At 37.7% G+C, this 15,971-nt stretch overlaps 1 protein-coding gene across 3 annotated transcripts in view; it reads left to right on the forward strand.

The window, feature by feature from the left end:
* LOC121870347 (hemicentin-1-like) overlaps positions 1 to 15,971 on the forward strand; it is a 134,901-nt gene that overhangs the window by 5,918 nt on the left and 113,012 nt on the right. For all 3 annotated transcript variants that reach the window (XM_042372137.1, XM_042372138.1, XM_042372139.1), the window contains exon 2: positions 14,631 to 14,866. In XM_042372137.1, the coding sequence (XP_042228071.1) occupies positions 14,631 to 14,866 (236 nt within the window). The remainder of the gene's footprint in view (positions 1 to 14,630; positions 14,867 to 15,971) is intronic.

The raw sequence follows: 15,971 nt of genomic DNA on the forward strand, positions 1-15,971 counted from the left end.
GAATAATAAGAACAAGAGAAAGATAAAAGAAAATTAATTAGAGAAAACACGAGAGAAGCGACGATAACGAATAAAAAAAAGATGAAGGAAGAGAAGAAGAAACAAAAGAAAGGCGAATGATAAATACAATGTATCTTTACTTCTAACTGAGAAAAAAATATAAGCCTTTCTCCATCCGCCTCAACCAATTACCAAATGCATTCTTTTTCATTCTTCTCCTCCCCCTTTCTTTTTTCTTCTCCTCTTCCCCCTCCCCCTTTCTTTTTTCTTCCCCTCCTCCTCCTCCTCCTCCTCCCTCCCTCCCTCCCTTCTCCGCTCAAAAGACCAATCCCACTTTCACACCGGCACGAAATAAGCTTTATGCACAAACGTCTGCAAAACTTTCTCTTTTTAACAAGTTCTTTTGCTTGGAATTTCCTTCTTTGGGTCTTGTTTTGAAGCTTTTATTTCTTTTTTTTTCTTTTTTTGAAGACTGCGATTGTCTGTCGGCAATTTTTTTTTCCGTCGTGTTAACCCTCTCCTCCTCCCCCACTCATTCCTGTTTATTTTTAGCCCCAGTGTCGACATATCCTCAGCTGGGTCGACATATCCTCAGCTGGCGTGTATATATATATATATTCTCTCTCAGTAATATATTGTGTTCTATTATATTGTTTCGCTGTCGGTGATTTTAGTTCCCATCGGGCATATTCTTTCTTTCATATTTGAGAAGTTCTTCAAAAGCTTTGTTGAGCTGCACAACTAGACGACGACGTTTTACCTTAAGACAGTTACACAAGATGATGTTATTGACGACTATTAAGACATTTTCATCATCTCGACTCATTTTCTCAAGTCCACAACAACTATTTCTTTAACCACATAATGGGGATAATGCGCAATGATTATTTAACTCAAATTTAAAGATTACAGACATTCATCAGTACCCTCTCTATCATATAACAGACCTATATATAGCTTAGTTACCTATATAATTATCCGGATACATATTTATATATTCTCATTTTTTCTCATTTTTACGGTAAGATTTTCATACAAACTTTATCCTTAAAGTCCTTTGTTAATCGATCCTCATCCTAAGCCTGTCTCTCTCTCGTCTTATGGACCTTCCTGCTTTGTCCGACGAATTTTCATCTAAAACATTTTTCTGTATTAAATGTAAGAGAGAGAGAGAGAGAGAGAGAGAGAGAGAGAGAGAGAGAGATAATATAGCATTTTATTCTCGTTTAGAAATTACGCCCATATTAATGAACGAGGATGAAGACACGATGGCACTAAGCAACAGAAAACAACGACAATAAACAAAAGATCGATTAGTTACAAAATGAGTCATTGTGAGTTACCGTGAGCCAGAGACACGACCTGTGTGTGTGTGGGTCATCAACAATGTGACTCGGGACTAGTGATCGTTAGTGATACCTTATCCTCCTCACCTCCGCTACATCCTCCCGCTGGCTCCACGTAATGAACAACTCTCATCGGATATCGGTTCTCTCAGTCCCATTAAACATTACTGTCCCGCTGCTTTGTGAGTTCCAAATTTCGATAGAAAGTACCTGAGGAATTTCCTAATTTCCGTCGTAAAACTTTCTCTTTTGCCTCTGCATTTAATGAACTAGAGAGAGATTAGCAAGGCGTCCTTGCCATTACCTATGCAAATTCTTTCCATTACCATTGATCCAATTGTGCTCTAAAGAGAACATTCGATTAATGGCGGAAGTTCTGGGCCTGACGGTGTCTCAGAACGGTGTCCATTTTAAGGAACCTCGCGTCTTATGAGGACGGGTTGTACAGGTGTGTGGTTGGTGTTGTGGTAGTTGTGGCGCCCGTGGAAGTGGAGACACAGTTACTCCCGCTGACAGTTATGAAGCTGGGCTGAGAATATCAAGTCCACTTACTCGTGCTATTTTCCTCACTGCCACTTCTTTTACGCTTACAATCGTCCAAGTGAGCCATTATTAACGTGTTCGTGTGGACTAAAACCACTTGATATTTTAAGATCGTATTTGAATATATTTTCTCGAGATGTTTATGTCCCAGCCATTCCTTACTCCCTTTGTGAGTTTATCAAATTTCCTTTAATGCGTTCGGTTTAGTAATGTACCTCGCTAATTATTACTTATATGCCGAACGCCTTTGAAACTTTTGGAAAAAAAAAGTCGATCCGTGAGTAAGGATGTGTTTGTGTGTGTACCTGATCCCTTAGGTCTGAATACCGTGGCCCCTTTAATGTGAATATTTGTGTATCAAGATTCTTTTATATGTTTTCTTTGTGTACCACAGAATCGGTGCTCCTTGAACTAAGCTTCCTTGAATACGCTGTTTGTGTACCAGGCCCCTTTGAGAAAGTGTGTGTGTGTGTGTGTGTGTGTGTGTGTGTGTGTGTGTGTGTGCGTGTTTTTCTTTGTGTACAGTCCCTCTTGAATGAGTTTTTTTATGTATGTATGTATGTATGTATGTTGAGAGACCCGCTTTACGAATAAGCTTTACTAAAGACCCTGTGAGTCTTCTGTGAACCTTGCGGGGTCTTTGCGATATGGGCCACCTTAATCATGTTTACGGTAACTTAATCCAGAGTTAGTCCTCTTTTACGATCACTGCTGATGTTCCCTTGTTGAGAAAATCACTGATGGTCATTTAGGAACAGAATTTGTTAGTGGTTATCGCTGGTAATATTTGGACACGAGAAATCACTTGTGAATAACATTATGGTTTGGAGGATTATTTAGTATCAAATGAAATTATTCTACATTTCTTCCGGTGTTTCTTCATCCATAACTGATGTTTAGTTCCTCTCACTGATGAATAAATTCCTTCATGACAAACTTTGTAATCAGAAGTACATGGACAATGAATATATTTGAGGAGACGCGCTATATAGTAACATTGTAATTTCCATAATCAGTAATACTATAATGCTAATGTAAGTTTCCATCGATGTATATTTCCCAGTGGCGAAAGAATGGAGTGTGTTGTGAGATAAATCCCGCACAAGACTCCACCGATTAGGGCAAGGAGGAGTACAGTAAGGGTTAAAGATAAGGGATAGAAGGAAGATGACAATATTAGAATAAAATAATCTAGAAATGAAGAAGTAATTGAGAAAAAGATAAAAAGAAAACATAGGGAAATGACAACAAGAGAAGCATAAAAAAGACAAAATAGAAATTGTAAAGAGAAAGAGGACGAAACAGAAGAACTGGAAGAGAAATAGGAGCAGGAAGTGTCGGAGAGTAAAAGTGCAAGAAGTGGAAAAGTGTAAACAAGATGAGTGGGAGGAGGAGGAGGAGGGGGAGGGGGATGGGGAAAGGGGTCCTAGGAGAGTGGGAGAGGAGTGGTGTGAGTTGGCACGTTCACACCTTCTATTCATGAGCCATGATGAAGCAAAGGTCAGGTAGAGATGAGGGAGGAACAGGTGGGGATCTCTCGCGTCTCCAACACTACGGTGATCAGGAGGAAGAGGAAGAGGTGGGGAAGGGTAAGAGGAGGGAGGGGATGAAGGAGGAGTGGGGGTAGGAGGGGAAGGGTAGGAGTGGGGAAGGGTAAGAGGAGGGAAGGGATGGAAGGAGTGGGGTAGAGGGGGAGTGACGGATTGCTGTTGTCGATAAGAGTAACGTCATATAAATAGGAAAAATTCTAAAAGTGTATTAATAGTAACTCATTAATAGTAATTTATTAATAGTAACTTATTAATAGCGACTTTATCGATATATGGGTTTAATAAGAGCTTCATTAAAAGACGACTGGATTCACCTCGCGTTTGTTTACCCACTGAGGATCAAAGGGGTTATTGACGATGGCCTGAATATGGTATAAACAGAATAGCATATAATGAGAGGTTCATTAAAGCCTTTATTATCCACGTCTCCGTAGCTCTAGTGACCAGATGGTGTGGTGGTTGTTGTTGAAGAGGGTATAACGTGGCATAAATACCACCACATTTCAAGGTACTGATAGTGATTCAAATCTGTATAGTCAGAACTCTATTAAAGGTTGTAAACATGTCCCTCAAACCTGTTGCACGCTGCCGCTGCTTATTTGGTGGTGGTGGTGGTTGTTGTTGGTGCGAGAGCTGTGGTGACGTTTTAGATACAGTGTTTATAGTGTGAGGGGATACACAGGCTTCTGTTGACCTCATAGGGAATATAGCTCAAATATACTCGCCTTTGACCCGTATTTACATGTTTCTTCCGAGTTAATGTGGTATTCTAAGGACATTTGTGATCTCTTCCACCTTTCACTGATCAGCTGGTGAATGATCCTAATATATGGAGTCTCTACGCGTGTCTTTGGTGACTTGGGATTTTATTTTGGTCCCAACAATAGCCTCAAGACTTTAGTAGTAGTCAAGAAAGGGCAAACATTGTACTGTCATTTTGTGTGGGGGAAATGCTCTTCCTGTTAAGTTCAGTTAGGTTAAGTTAGTTTAGGTTAAATTTATCTATTATTTTTTTCATTGTTGTGGAAGCATTATGAAAGATCTAAAATGAAGTGAAAAATCTCGTTGTCAATTATATTCAATAAGGCCAAAGACTGGAGATATTTGAAGAAGAATGAAATGAACTGATTTACGTTATATGACAATGAAACCACCCAAGAGGCAGGGAGTTCCACAGTGTGTTATACCTGTAGTCGGGCGTAGTAATAGAGTTTTGGTAGGCAGAGGTTCGCCAGACTGGAATTTCATCAGCAAAGTCATGAGCTTCTATGGTGACTGTTGTGATTAGTCCTGATGCCTATAATGACGTGACTGATACCTATGGTGAGATGTTAAAACCCATTTCTCTGTCCCATTACATAAATTGGAGTTTGTGATGCAGAATAAAAATTTATCGTTTGTTTCGTTACTTGTGTCTCTAAAAGTATGATAATTTTAATATTCTGAACCCAAATGACGGATACATTCTTAAATTCTCGTCTAAATATTGGAGATATTCTTAACCACCGAGACTAAACGGTGGTGATTTTTGTTTGTGCATGTGTGAATGATCAAGAGACAATTTAAATCCATATTGCATAAATAAATTCATTACATTAAATTCAAAAGCGGGAAAATTATCTTCTGAAAACATACGAAAAATTTTTTTTCTCTTGTAAGACACACGAGAATAACGATAAAACGGCTACATAAAAGTTAACAAGCTAAATAATAAAATACATTGGGGGGTTTTACCTGGCCTAAAAGTCAACCAGGTGAGCACACGATGGCATAAACTTAAGAAAAACAAATACCTACTTTGTTTACCTTTCACATGACTGAGAAAACTTGAAATAAAAGACATAATCGATGACTAAATAACAAAGAAAGAAACATATTTATAGATCAAAAAGAAATAATTATCTTCCCTTTAGACCAAGGAAAAAAATTATCATAGGAACACGTAATATTAACAGAAAAATTATCACATATAACAACACAAAATACAAAATGAAAATAAAACAATTATCGACTGCAGCAAAATCACGACAAGGTTAGGACAATAACACAACACAACATACCTATGAGGACAGTATCAAAACGCCTTTCGTAACAACAACAACACGAGACATCACAGCATACCAGTATAACAGCACAACAAACACAACAAAAACACAACAATTACAGCACATCGCCACCACAGCTCAAATACTATTCCAGAAAGTTTGTGACCGCATCTCAACACCTCAGTTAAAACATACAAACAATTGGAAACAAATTGATACCACCTTCCATTGCCATTTCAAGCCAAAACACAAGATCAACTGGAGAAAAAAAGTTCAAGTCACCACAAGTTCAAAAATACACGAGAACAATTGGAATGATCTTGAAGCAACTTAAGCCACCAAAAAAAATAAACAAAATCGAAGGCCAACAGGACATCCTCTCCCCCCCCCCACAAAAAAAATGGAATATAAAAAAAAGTCACGACCATCTAAAGGACAAAACAAACACAAGAACAGATGAAACACAAACCTGAAACACAAACTCGCAAAAAACAGGACCAGACTAGAAGTAAGAGGGATCAAATCGGTTGGTATAGTGACGATCATTGCAAGAGTCATCCTGAAATATTCATCATCAGTACCACAACTAACCTGTCGAACAGTCTGTGCCACTCAGCTGATTGTAGGGCCGTCCTGAGACCAACTCCCACCACCTTACCTCCTCCTGCATAATACATGTTGGCCCATAATGCACATTTGCCATACTGCATATTACATGCTTATTTTATTGTGGATTATTATTTTGTTTTAGTGGAGAGTCGTGGCAGTATAGTGTTATATATCGACAGTACTGGATGGTATTTCGTTGTTTCTTTTGTCATGCAGGAAAGTACTCCGAGTAGATTTTACAGAGTTCGATATTTTCTTTTGAAATATGATAATTCTCCATACTCACTTTTATTATGTAATGTTTATATATGCTATAAAGGGTTTTATTTATAATGAATATCATATTAGCATCATTATTTAGTATTATATGTTTCAAGTAAAATTTTTTGCGAGGTTCCAACAAGATTGATATATAGTTTTTCTAAAGTTACCCCACGACAGAGCGAGTCTCTCTCTCTCTCTCTCTCTCTCTCTCTCTCTCTCTCTCAGAAGCCAGCCCCATGCATTTGCCATTCCCTACCAAATGACAACGCAAATCTCGAAACCAAAATAACTCTCCTAATTATTCCCCTTTGGCCCTTTTTTCCTCCTAATTACCTCCTTGTGTCTTGCTTCTACTTCTCTTCCTTAATAAACTACCACCTCTTCCCCTCACCTTCCTTTCCTCACAAGTCCCCTTAAGCTTTCCCTCTTCCTCTTCCCCATAACCTCTCTCATTCTTCTGTTTCTGAAGTGTTTTTTTCGTCTTCATTATACACACACACACTTCTCTCGTTCATTGTTTGTTATCTTTAATTTTCTACTTCTTCCTTTCTCTGTAACTTCTGCCTTTTATCCATTTCCCCTAATCATCTCTTCACTTACCCTCGCACCTTCCCTCTTTCTCTTTATCCGTTCTTCTGTTTCCTCTCCTTCCCACCTTTTTTTTCCATCACTGTCTTTTCTCTTTCTTCCCCCTTGTAATATTTTCCTATCGTCGTCTTATCTTCTTTCGTCTCTTCCCTTCTCCCTCTCATCATCACGTTTCTTCTCTTTCTCTTCTCTCCCTTGCCTTTAAATTATCTCCTATCTCTTGTTTTCCCTTTCTTGCATCATTAAGTCTTTTTAATTCTTTATTATACATTTTTTTTCTCTTCTAAATCTTTCTTTATTCCTCTGATTTGTTTTTTCTTCTCCTCATTATCTTACGTCTCTCTCTCTCTCTCTCTCTCTCTCTCTCTGTCTCTATCTCCATTTTTTCTTCCTTCCCTCATCGTCCATCTCCTCCTATCCTAGCTATCCGATTGTGTCTCTACCCTCTCTGTGTGCCTTGTGTTCTTACTCCCATCATCTCTTCTACACGTTTTCCCTTCTTCTTCCATCATCCTCCCTCCTCTTCTTCCCACCTCCCCCAGAAGACAGCTGCCACACAACCCGACGAAAATTAACAAGCATTTGGGGGACATAATTTTTGTCACTCATGTCTATGGATTTTTCTGCCTCATATGAACTCAACTACCTCCTGATGAGAGAGAGAGAGAGAGAGAGAGAGAGAGAGAGAGAGAGAGAACACCTGTCAGACGCATTTGGTAATATTATACAAGGCTAACTAATGAAACCACTAGGATTCCGTTTCCTTTAATGTGGAATAGAGAAAGAAAGGAAGAAGTGGAAAAAGGAGATGGAATGCTGTTTGACTTTCATTTCTTTCATTTAATTCCCGTTTCTGTACATAATTTACTTTTTTTTTTCATTACATTCAGCAGCACAGATAAATATTTTAATCGGTATCATTAGAACTAGTTAGAATTTCACAATATTTCTCGTTGATGATCAGACTACAGCCTATATTCTGCATTACCGTTTTGCTTTCGTATAATAGTTTTGAGAAAATTCGAGAAAAAAAAATCGTATTCTCTCGATCGTTCTACTTTACCTTCTTCCGAAATAAATATAGTTCGGGTAGGCTTCAGCGTCATTCGTAACTTGGCTGCCAACATAAAAGCCCTTCTTTCCTTCCTCCACATACCACCAATACTTCCCAACTTCTTTCCCTCAATAGCTCTACTACAACTAAAGATTCAATGCTAAGATGTATGTCTGTGGTCACCTCCAACCCACGGCATTTCTTTCCTGAGCTTTTCGTGAAGTAACCCAAGTAATCATTAGCTCTGTAAAGGTACTCTTATGTATCGCGTCACTACCCGGTCACCATTAGCCGACTTTACGACCTGGACGAAGGGTTATCTCCTAACGCCCGATATAAATTGAAAATAAATCAAACTAATTTTTATGGTCTTCGACGCTATATTGCTCTTCACTGACAACATAAAAGACCCATTTCGATTTTAAAGAGCGATCAAGAGTTAATTTCATTAGTCTAATACTATAAAAAAACTCCGCAAAATATTTATTCCTCCGTTAAGAATCAGTAAAGTATTTTCTACGTTAGTTCAATAAAGAAAAAACTACAAAAAAGAGATAAAAAATTTTATCTAATATTTAAATAAAAGTTCGTTTATCTTTTTTTAACAAGATAAAAAAATCGATAACCTTTAACAGTGAACCGAATAAAAGGTCGAAACAAATTCACGAGACAAAATATTCACAACTTTTGAACAAATTTAGATGTTCAGTTCTCTTTTGTATTACACGATGCGAAAAAAAATAATACATAAACTTTCTTGGAGATACAGAAAATACAGATATTAGTAGAGTTTGGGTGTAAAGTTTCCTCAATGACTCATTATACGAGACCTAACCTAACACAATGTTTTGAGATGATTAAAGCCTAACTTAAAACTATGATCTAATCCTAACTTAAGGCTCAACTGTAACTTAACTCACATTGATTATTTAACTCTTGCTTATACAACTTATGAGCAATAATTAAACAAGTAGTTACATAACTCAGCTTAACACGAACCTGTGAGTTATATATTCACATGAAATAGAATTCGCAGCATTTATGTAAATAGATACTCCTACCTTTAATTTAATTATAGTTTAAACAGCACCTGTAATTTAACTCCTCTGCCGTACAAATTACCTGTTAATGGGCTAACCGTGTTGGCAATTGGTTTAATGTGTGTGTTCCAATCCTATGAAGCTCCAATCCGATTGTCTCTTTATCTATCTAACGTAACAATCAAGATTTTGCTCAAATCTCTGATGGATACCGGTCTTATGAGAATCCAGTCCCTCTCCTATGTCCCAATCTCGATGATTAGGGTAGATTAGATCAGGTGAAAATAGGTTAGAGTTTAGAAGGATTGGGGCCTGTTAGAATTGAGCCATTTTATTCGGAGTGGGGTCTAAGAGAATGATTTATTTCCTGAACTGGGGCCTATGTGGGGCCTATTTTTTCAACTGCAACTAACTAGAACTTTCTTTCATTGAGAGTTTTAGTTGGGACTGGGATATTTTTAGTCTGGGATCTATTACAACTAGGGCCTATTATAACTGGAGCCTATTAAGATTAAGGCCTTTTTAGGCATCGAAATCTGTTTGTCACTGTGACCTTTCTGGAATTCATGACCCATTTAACTGAGACAGCAAAACCACTATGTTGATCACCAGTAGACGTGAACCAGCGAAGTCGTTCCCAAGGCATTGAGGATAGTCTTAATTTAGCCGTAACAAGCCTTACCCCTAATCTATCTGTGCCTTAACTACCGACCATTATCCCTTAATTGCCCCCCCCCCTCCCCTCCGTCTCTCCCCGATTACTATTATTTTTTTGCTATATATCATTAATTATCTACGATCTGATGAAGGATTGTTGCTTTATCAAGGATTTTTTTTACAACCATGTCTTGATTCATGTTCCTCGTTTATCCTGAAGCCTGTAAAATGAAATATGGGAAGATTATTTTTCATTTTTTCAATTTCTTCTGTTTTTCGTATTCTATTTTTATTTCTTCTTCCTTGTCTTCCTTTTTCTTCTAATTTTCTACCTTTATACTTTTTTTTGGTCTTTATTCGATGTTCCTCTTCTTTATCGCTATTTCTTTTCGTTTTTCTTTCCCTTTTTTGTTCCTTTCCTCATATCATTTCTTCTTTTCTTCCTCTGCTTCTTTATCTCTCTCCTCATCGTGTGTATTATTTTTATCTTCTTATTTCTGGTGTTTCCTACTGTTCTTCTCACTTTCTTCAGTTTCCTTTAACATATTCATCTCTTGCATATTTCTCTTTCGTTCTGCTTCCTCCTCTTTCTTTTTGCTTCCTCCTCTTCTGCATTCTCCTCCTCCTCTTTCTTTCTTTATTTTCTCCCCCTTCTCTTTATTTCTGCGTCTTCCTCCTCTCCTCATCTTTCTACTCCTCCGTCCCCTCCTATTTTCTTCCTAATCCATCTCCTCTTTCTTCTTCTAGGATTAAAGGCTTCTTCTACGACCACCTTCCTTGAAAGAAACCCTAAAACACTTGGAGTCGGGAGTAATTAAGTTCAATAAGGATTTGGAAAACAGGTCAGGTCACGAGAGAGAGAGAGAGAGAGAGAGAGAGAGAGAGAGAGAGAGAGAGACTTTTATCATTATACTCAGGGAAACAAAACAAGTTCAGAAATGAGATTGTGTTAACCAAGATATTGAAAACTAATTGGTTACCGATAAAGACTGGACTCGGGCTTCTTATCGTAATTGGTATGTACACAGATCGTTAAGCCTAAGAGAAGAGGGATATACCGAGCACAATAATCACTAACAACCCAATTCCCAAGAACAAAGACCTCAAGATCACCTTAAGCCATCAGCAGGGCCTTACAACTGAGCGACTCGAAAACTATCCTGGATTGAGGACTCGAAGATTTATTCCACCTTTGACATTTGCTACACTTAACCTAATATACTAAAAGCTTTACTTGGCACAACCCGGACGTGCGTGACACATTTGATTCTCATCCATCTGATAAACTTCTGTGTCACTGTACGAAAAGGAAATGAATGACGGATACTTACACAGCCGGCTACATTAACTATCCAGCAACTTTAACAGTACACGTAACCTTAAGTGTTGTATTAAAAGCCTCACTATTAATATAACTCAATTGGGCATACGGCTAAAAGTTATGTTGGAAAAGTCATAACCATTTGTTATAGTATTGTATTAGCTACAAGTCATTGTATTCAAGGTATTTTATCGTTGTATATTCGAGGGATTAATTGTTATCTTATTCAAAGGTTTACGATATCATAAAAGACTCATTTACGATACTCATGATTAAGTCTCCTGCTGAAGGGGGTAAAGTGCGGGAGTCTTATTGAGATAAACCCAGAACTGAAGGTAAAAGTTGAATTTAAGTAGATATTAAGAGGAAACCAGGTGAAGCGACGGCCATGAGAGGGCGACACTAAACGATCGTCTTAGCCACCACGGACGAAAACACACGCTACAAAGTCCATCATTCTCACGTATAAATTTTTACATTAGATAAGCGAAGAAGCAGAATGGGTTGACGACTGAACGAATCTATTAGTGAAAGACGATAATAGTGACTTTAAATCGAAACCTGAGAAAGGAGAAGATAAGTGAGCTTGTGGATAAAATCTGACGTAAGTAACAGATTTAAACAATTCTTCAAACACCAAAGTTAACAAGATGATATAATCAATTAGGTCCCAAACTAGGGTAATATTATTGAGACAAGAATATTCCTATCTTTAAAAAACAACTACATTTTTACCAGGAACTTAAATTTATGTTCAAAACTATTCCTCGTTAATTGAAGCGATTTTATATTTAAAGGCCGAAAAAAGGACGAACTAGCTGACAAATGAATGAACGGGAACTTTGTTGAGCGAGGGACAATAAACTTCAAAAGACTCTAATGAAAACAAATGAAATCAATTACATGCAATACAAAATACATATTTCAGGAGGTTTTGTGCCCAAACGGTTCAAGAGAGGTTGTCATCATCGATCTGCGTGAGGGAGACGAGCCTCTATAATGTTGCCTATGAAAGACATATTCAGGAAAAATAAATAAACGTTCAGTAGAAATAAACATTCAACTCGTACAATTTGAAATTGAACAATTAGTAAACATTACAGAATAAAAATTTAAAAACAAACGATGTTAATAACGTTGGAAACATTACATTACAAAAAGCTGCAACAAGAATGACGTGTAAGAAAGCTGTAAGGTGTGTGTATGTATGTATGTATGTATGTATGTATGTATGTATGTATGTGTGTGTGTGTGTGTGTGTGTGTGTGTGTGTGTGTGTGTGTGTGTGTGCGCGCGCGCGCGCGTATATGGTGGGAACTGTGAGTGTAAGAGTATATCTACAAACACCATTGCTCTCATGACACAAAAAGTTATAAAAAAAAGGTGAACAAATGCAATAATGAAACATGAATGGCTGTGACGATTCCACTTTAACTTTTAGTCGGGTTCTGAAACATGTGTTGTACAGGTTTTATGTTGCGTGTGTTCGAGTTTGTATCACTGTATAACATCACACACGGACATCACTTCTGAACCAAACTATAACATTTCTAGAGGTCATGTGTGTGTGTGTGTGTGTGTGTGTGAACGAAGACCTGTATACATCCCGTCAAAGAATTCTTCCCTTGGGTTTCCTCAGAGCCAAAAATGTGAGATATTTTACATAAGTTTTAATTAAATATCACATAACCAAACAGCCTACCGTGTTATTATCATCTATAGTTCCCCGCCTACGACTAAAAGACCAAACAAACACACACAAAGGATCATTCAACTTAGTGAATTCCTAGACAGCAAAGTAAACGTAATTTCCAACACTGCCAATCTTCAGTCAGGGGTGAAAGAAGCCCTTGTAAGGAGCCGAAATAATTCAGTTTCATAACTTGTGAAAACGACCCAATGAGCTTAATCTGCCAAAGGTATTTTATAATAACATATCTCCCTCGGTTTTATCCTCTCTCGCTGTGTCTGTGTCTGTCTGTCTGTCTTATAAAATCTCAGTTGATAATTATAGGTAAAGATCACTAATACACGAGTATCAAACGAGAAAGAAACGCAAGTAATCACAAATACTATAATTGTTATAACCTGACATATATATACTCTCATCTCGTCTTGAAGTTATACAGTAATATAGAGAGAGAAACTGCCCATAGTGTCGCCTGAGAGTGTGATGTATCTAACACGAAGACCCTTTATAGTTTATTGAGAAAACCAGTCGACATCTGTAGACACAAAAGTATATATACTTTTCTTACAACTTTCTTGGTAACCTTAAGTGACTCAGCAAATTGTTTACCATTGTTTATATACTTACACATTGTTTATGTACTGTATATTGTCTATGTATACATGTTGAACCGATTTCAATTTGTATGATCATTATCCTGAGTAAATGTCAATCTATTCATCTGTTTACCTTAAATAAAGGTAATAATCCTCGTTATTTATCGTAAGTGAAGAGAAACAGGTGAATGGTGGTGGTGGATAATCAGGCATTATTACTCAAACTTTGAATGAGGTTCTGCTGATAATTAATAGACAGAACTTAAGAGAAATTGCGATAAGAAAAGTGAGCAAATAGGATATAATTTAGGCCTACAGCTGTATCATTTATATGTTCTTTAAACTTTGTCCAAACTTGACCTGACCTGACCTATAGTGTTTAAAAGTCAACTCAAGAGCTTCCTGTCACTTACACTTACACACCAAGCGTCAGAAAGAGGATTGTTATGCACTCGAAAATATTATGAAAAGGCTTCATGTTCATCAATTTATTTGTTTATTTTAATGTAAACCCCTCGTATATTATGGAAAATAACGCAACAATATTTTAAATTCCGGATCAGTCAAATTTATATATTTAATTCTGTTATTATAAGTTTCAAACATTAAATCTGCTTAAACTCTTTCAAAATTACAAATACCATGTAATACTGGATTTGAATGCGTTTATTTATGGTAATTATTTTACATACATGTGCATACAGTCTCTAAATTTAAAATAATTATTTATATTCTACACATAAAAGTGTTCCAATGAATGTATATATGTGTGTGTGTGGTGTGTGTGTGTGTGTGTGTGGTGTGTGTGGTGTGTGTGGTGTGTTTATTCCCCCTCTTAATAAGTATTATTTTGGCAACATGTAACACCACTAAAGCTTCTGGTCATAATTTATCTGATTTACCTGGATGTCAAAATAAAAGTCTCTTACGTCATTGCCTAAATAATGATCCTCCTCACTCGGTGTTTCCTGTGAATTTACTTATCATCATTTTGTCTTCTATGTATCTACTTCTTTCTCTCTCTTCCTCTGCCTTTGTCACTCATTTGTTAGGCAGGGACAAATAAAATACTCTGAAAGTTTTAATTTGTTTAACCTTTCAATATCCTCCATAGTTGATACTCTCTCGTATCAGTACCACAATCTGGATTGACTATGAACAGTTAACAAAAATTAAATATCCTTCTCCATATACCTGTATATGTATGTATCAATTAGAACCTTCTTCCATAATCCTCACGTTTTGTATTCCTCAATATTCCTCCCGACTACTTCAATGTGGACTCTTCTATACAATACTTATACGTCTCTCTGTTTCCCCTTCTCAGTTTCGACGCCCGAGGGAGGACGATAGAAAAAGGGAAACACTGGTCGGACGAGAGGCTGCTTGGACGGCGGGCGTACTTCAAGCTGCTTCCTGGCAGTTCTTGGGGAGGCTCCTCGGCCCCCGGAGCTCACCTGGAACTGTTCCCCGTCCAGGACCGAGACGAGGCCACCTACCGCTGCAGGGTCGATTTCCTCTTGTCCCCCACCAAGAATACAATAGTTAACTTTACCGTCATCAGTGAGTATCAGACAGTTCTTTCTTGCCTCTTCTGGACGTTGCCGATTTCGTCTTTTAGAATATGTAGTTGATATTGAGGAATTCGTGTTGGTTCGATTTAACTATCTTGCTTTGAGAGAGAGAGAGAGAGAGAGAGAGAGAGAGAGAGAGAGAGAGAGAGTATATATATATAAACAATTCTGTGTCTATGTTCCTTATGCATTTCTACAAACCATCGTAATTAACAATAAATTCTAATCAGTTCTTGGATGTTTAAGAAAATCAATATTATTTAAGAATATTAAAACATAACCAAAACTGAAAACATCACTACAGAAATGATGGTACGCCTGTCAAGCATCATGCCAACAGTGCCTATATAGAGTGATCCGTGTCTTCTATTAAGAAAAATTTATCTTAATGACAGCGAGTGAGTCCGTCCTTCAAAATTGATAATCATAGCGGTAGGCAAAGGTTATCAAAAAAATGGAAAAAAAAAAGATCAAATTGAACCAATTTAACGAATATTCACCCTATGGTCAGAAGAATTGGATTTGGTATCGTCGACTATTGTAAAGTATGAGGCTGCGTCCTTATCCCTTACTTCGAGTGACAGCGATAACTAGAGACTACCGAGGGTGACGGGGGAAGGGGGGGGGGGATGAATCGGCTTTGAAATTTATACGAACAAATACACAAGATAATGAACTGTCCAACACACTATGCCCCTAAAGCCTTAAGCTGAGAGAGTTGCATCACCCCACCATCGCCAGACATATTGAACAAGCTCGACTACTACTTTCGAACACACAAACACACACACACACAAACACACACACACACACACACACTGGTGCACACGCACGCACACTCTCTCTCACACACACACACACATACGCGCGCGCGCACACACATACATGCCAAAGTTTCAAGTCCTACATGAAATACATACCTTTAGTAGCATCAATTTTCTATTTTGTAAGACGTGTGTATTGGAGTGACGAGAACAAACGCTCGAAGTACAAGGGACGGAATTCAGAGACTGTGCTTAAGCAGCAACGACAACAAGTACGCAATCAGTGGAAGCAACAGCCTTCCCAGCGACCAATTAGGTAACGGAATTGGT

This window comes from Homarus americanus, unplaced genomic scaffold (genome assembly GCF_018991925.1).
Source record: "Homarus americanus isolate GMGI-L3 unplaced genomic scaffold, GMGI_Hamer_2.0 scaffold40856, whole genome shotgun sequence".
NCBI classification, from domain to species: Eukaryota; Metazoa; Arthropoda; class Malacostraca; order Decapoda; family Nephropidae; genus Homarus; species Homarus americanus.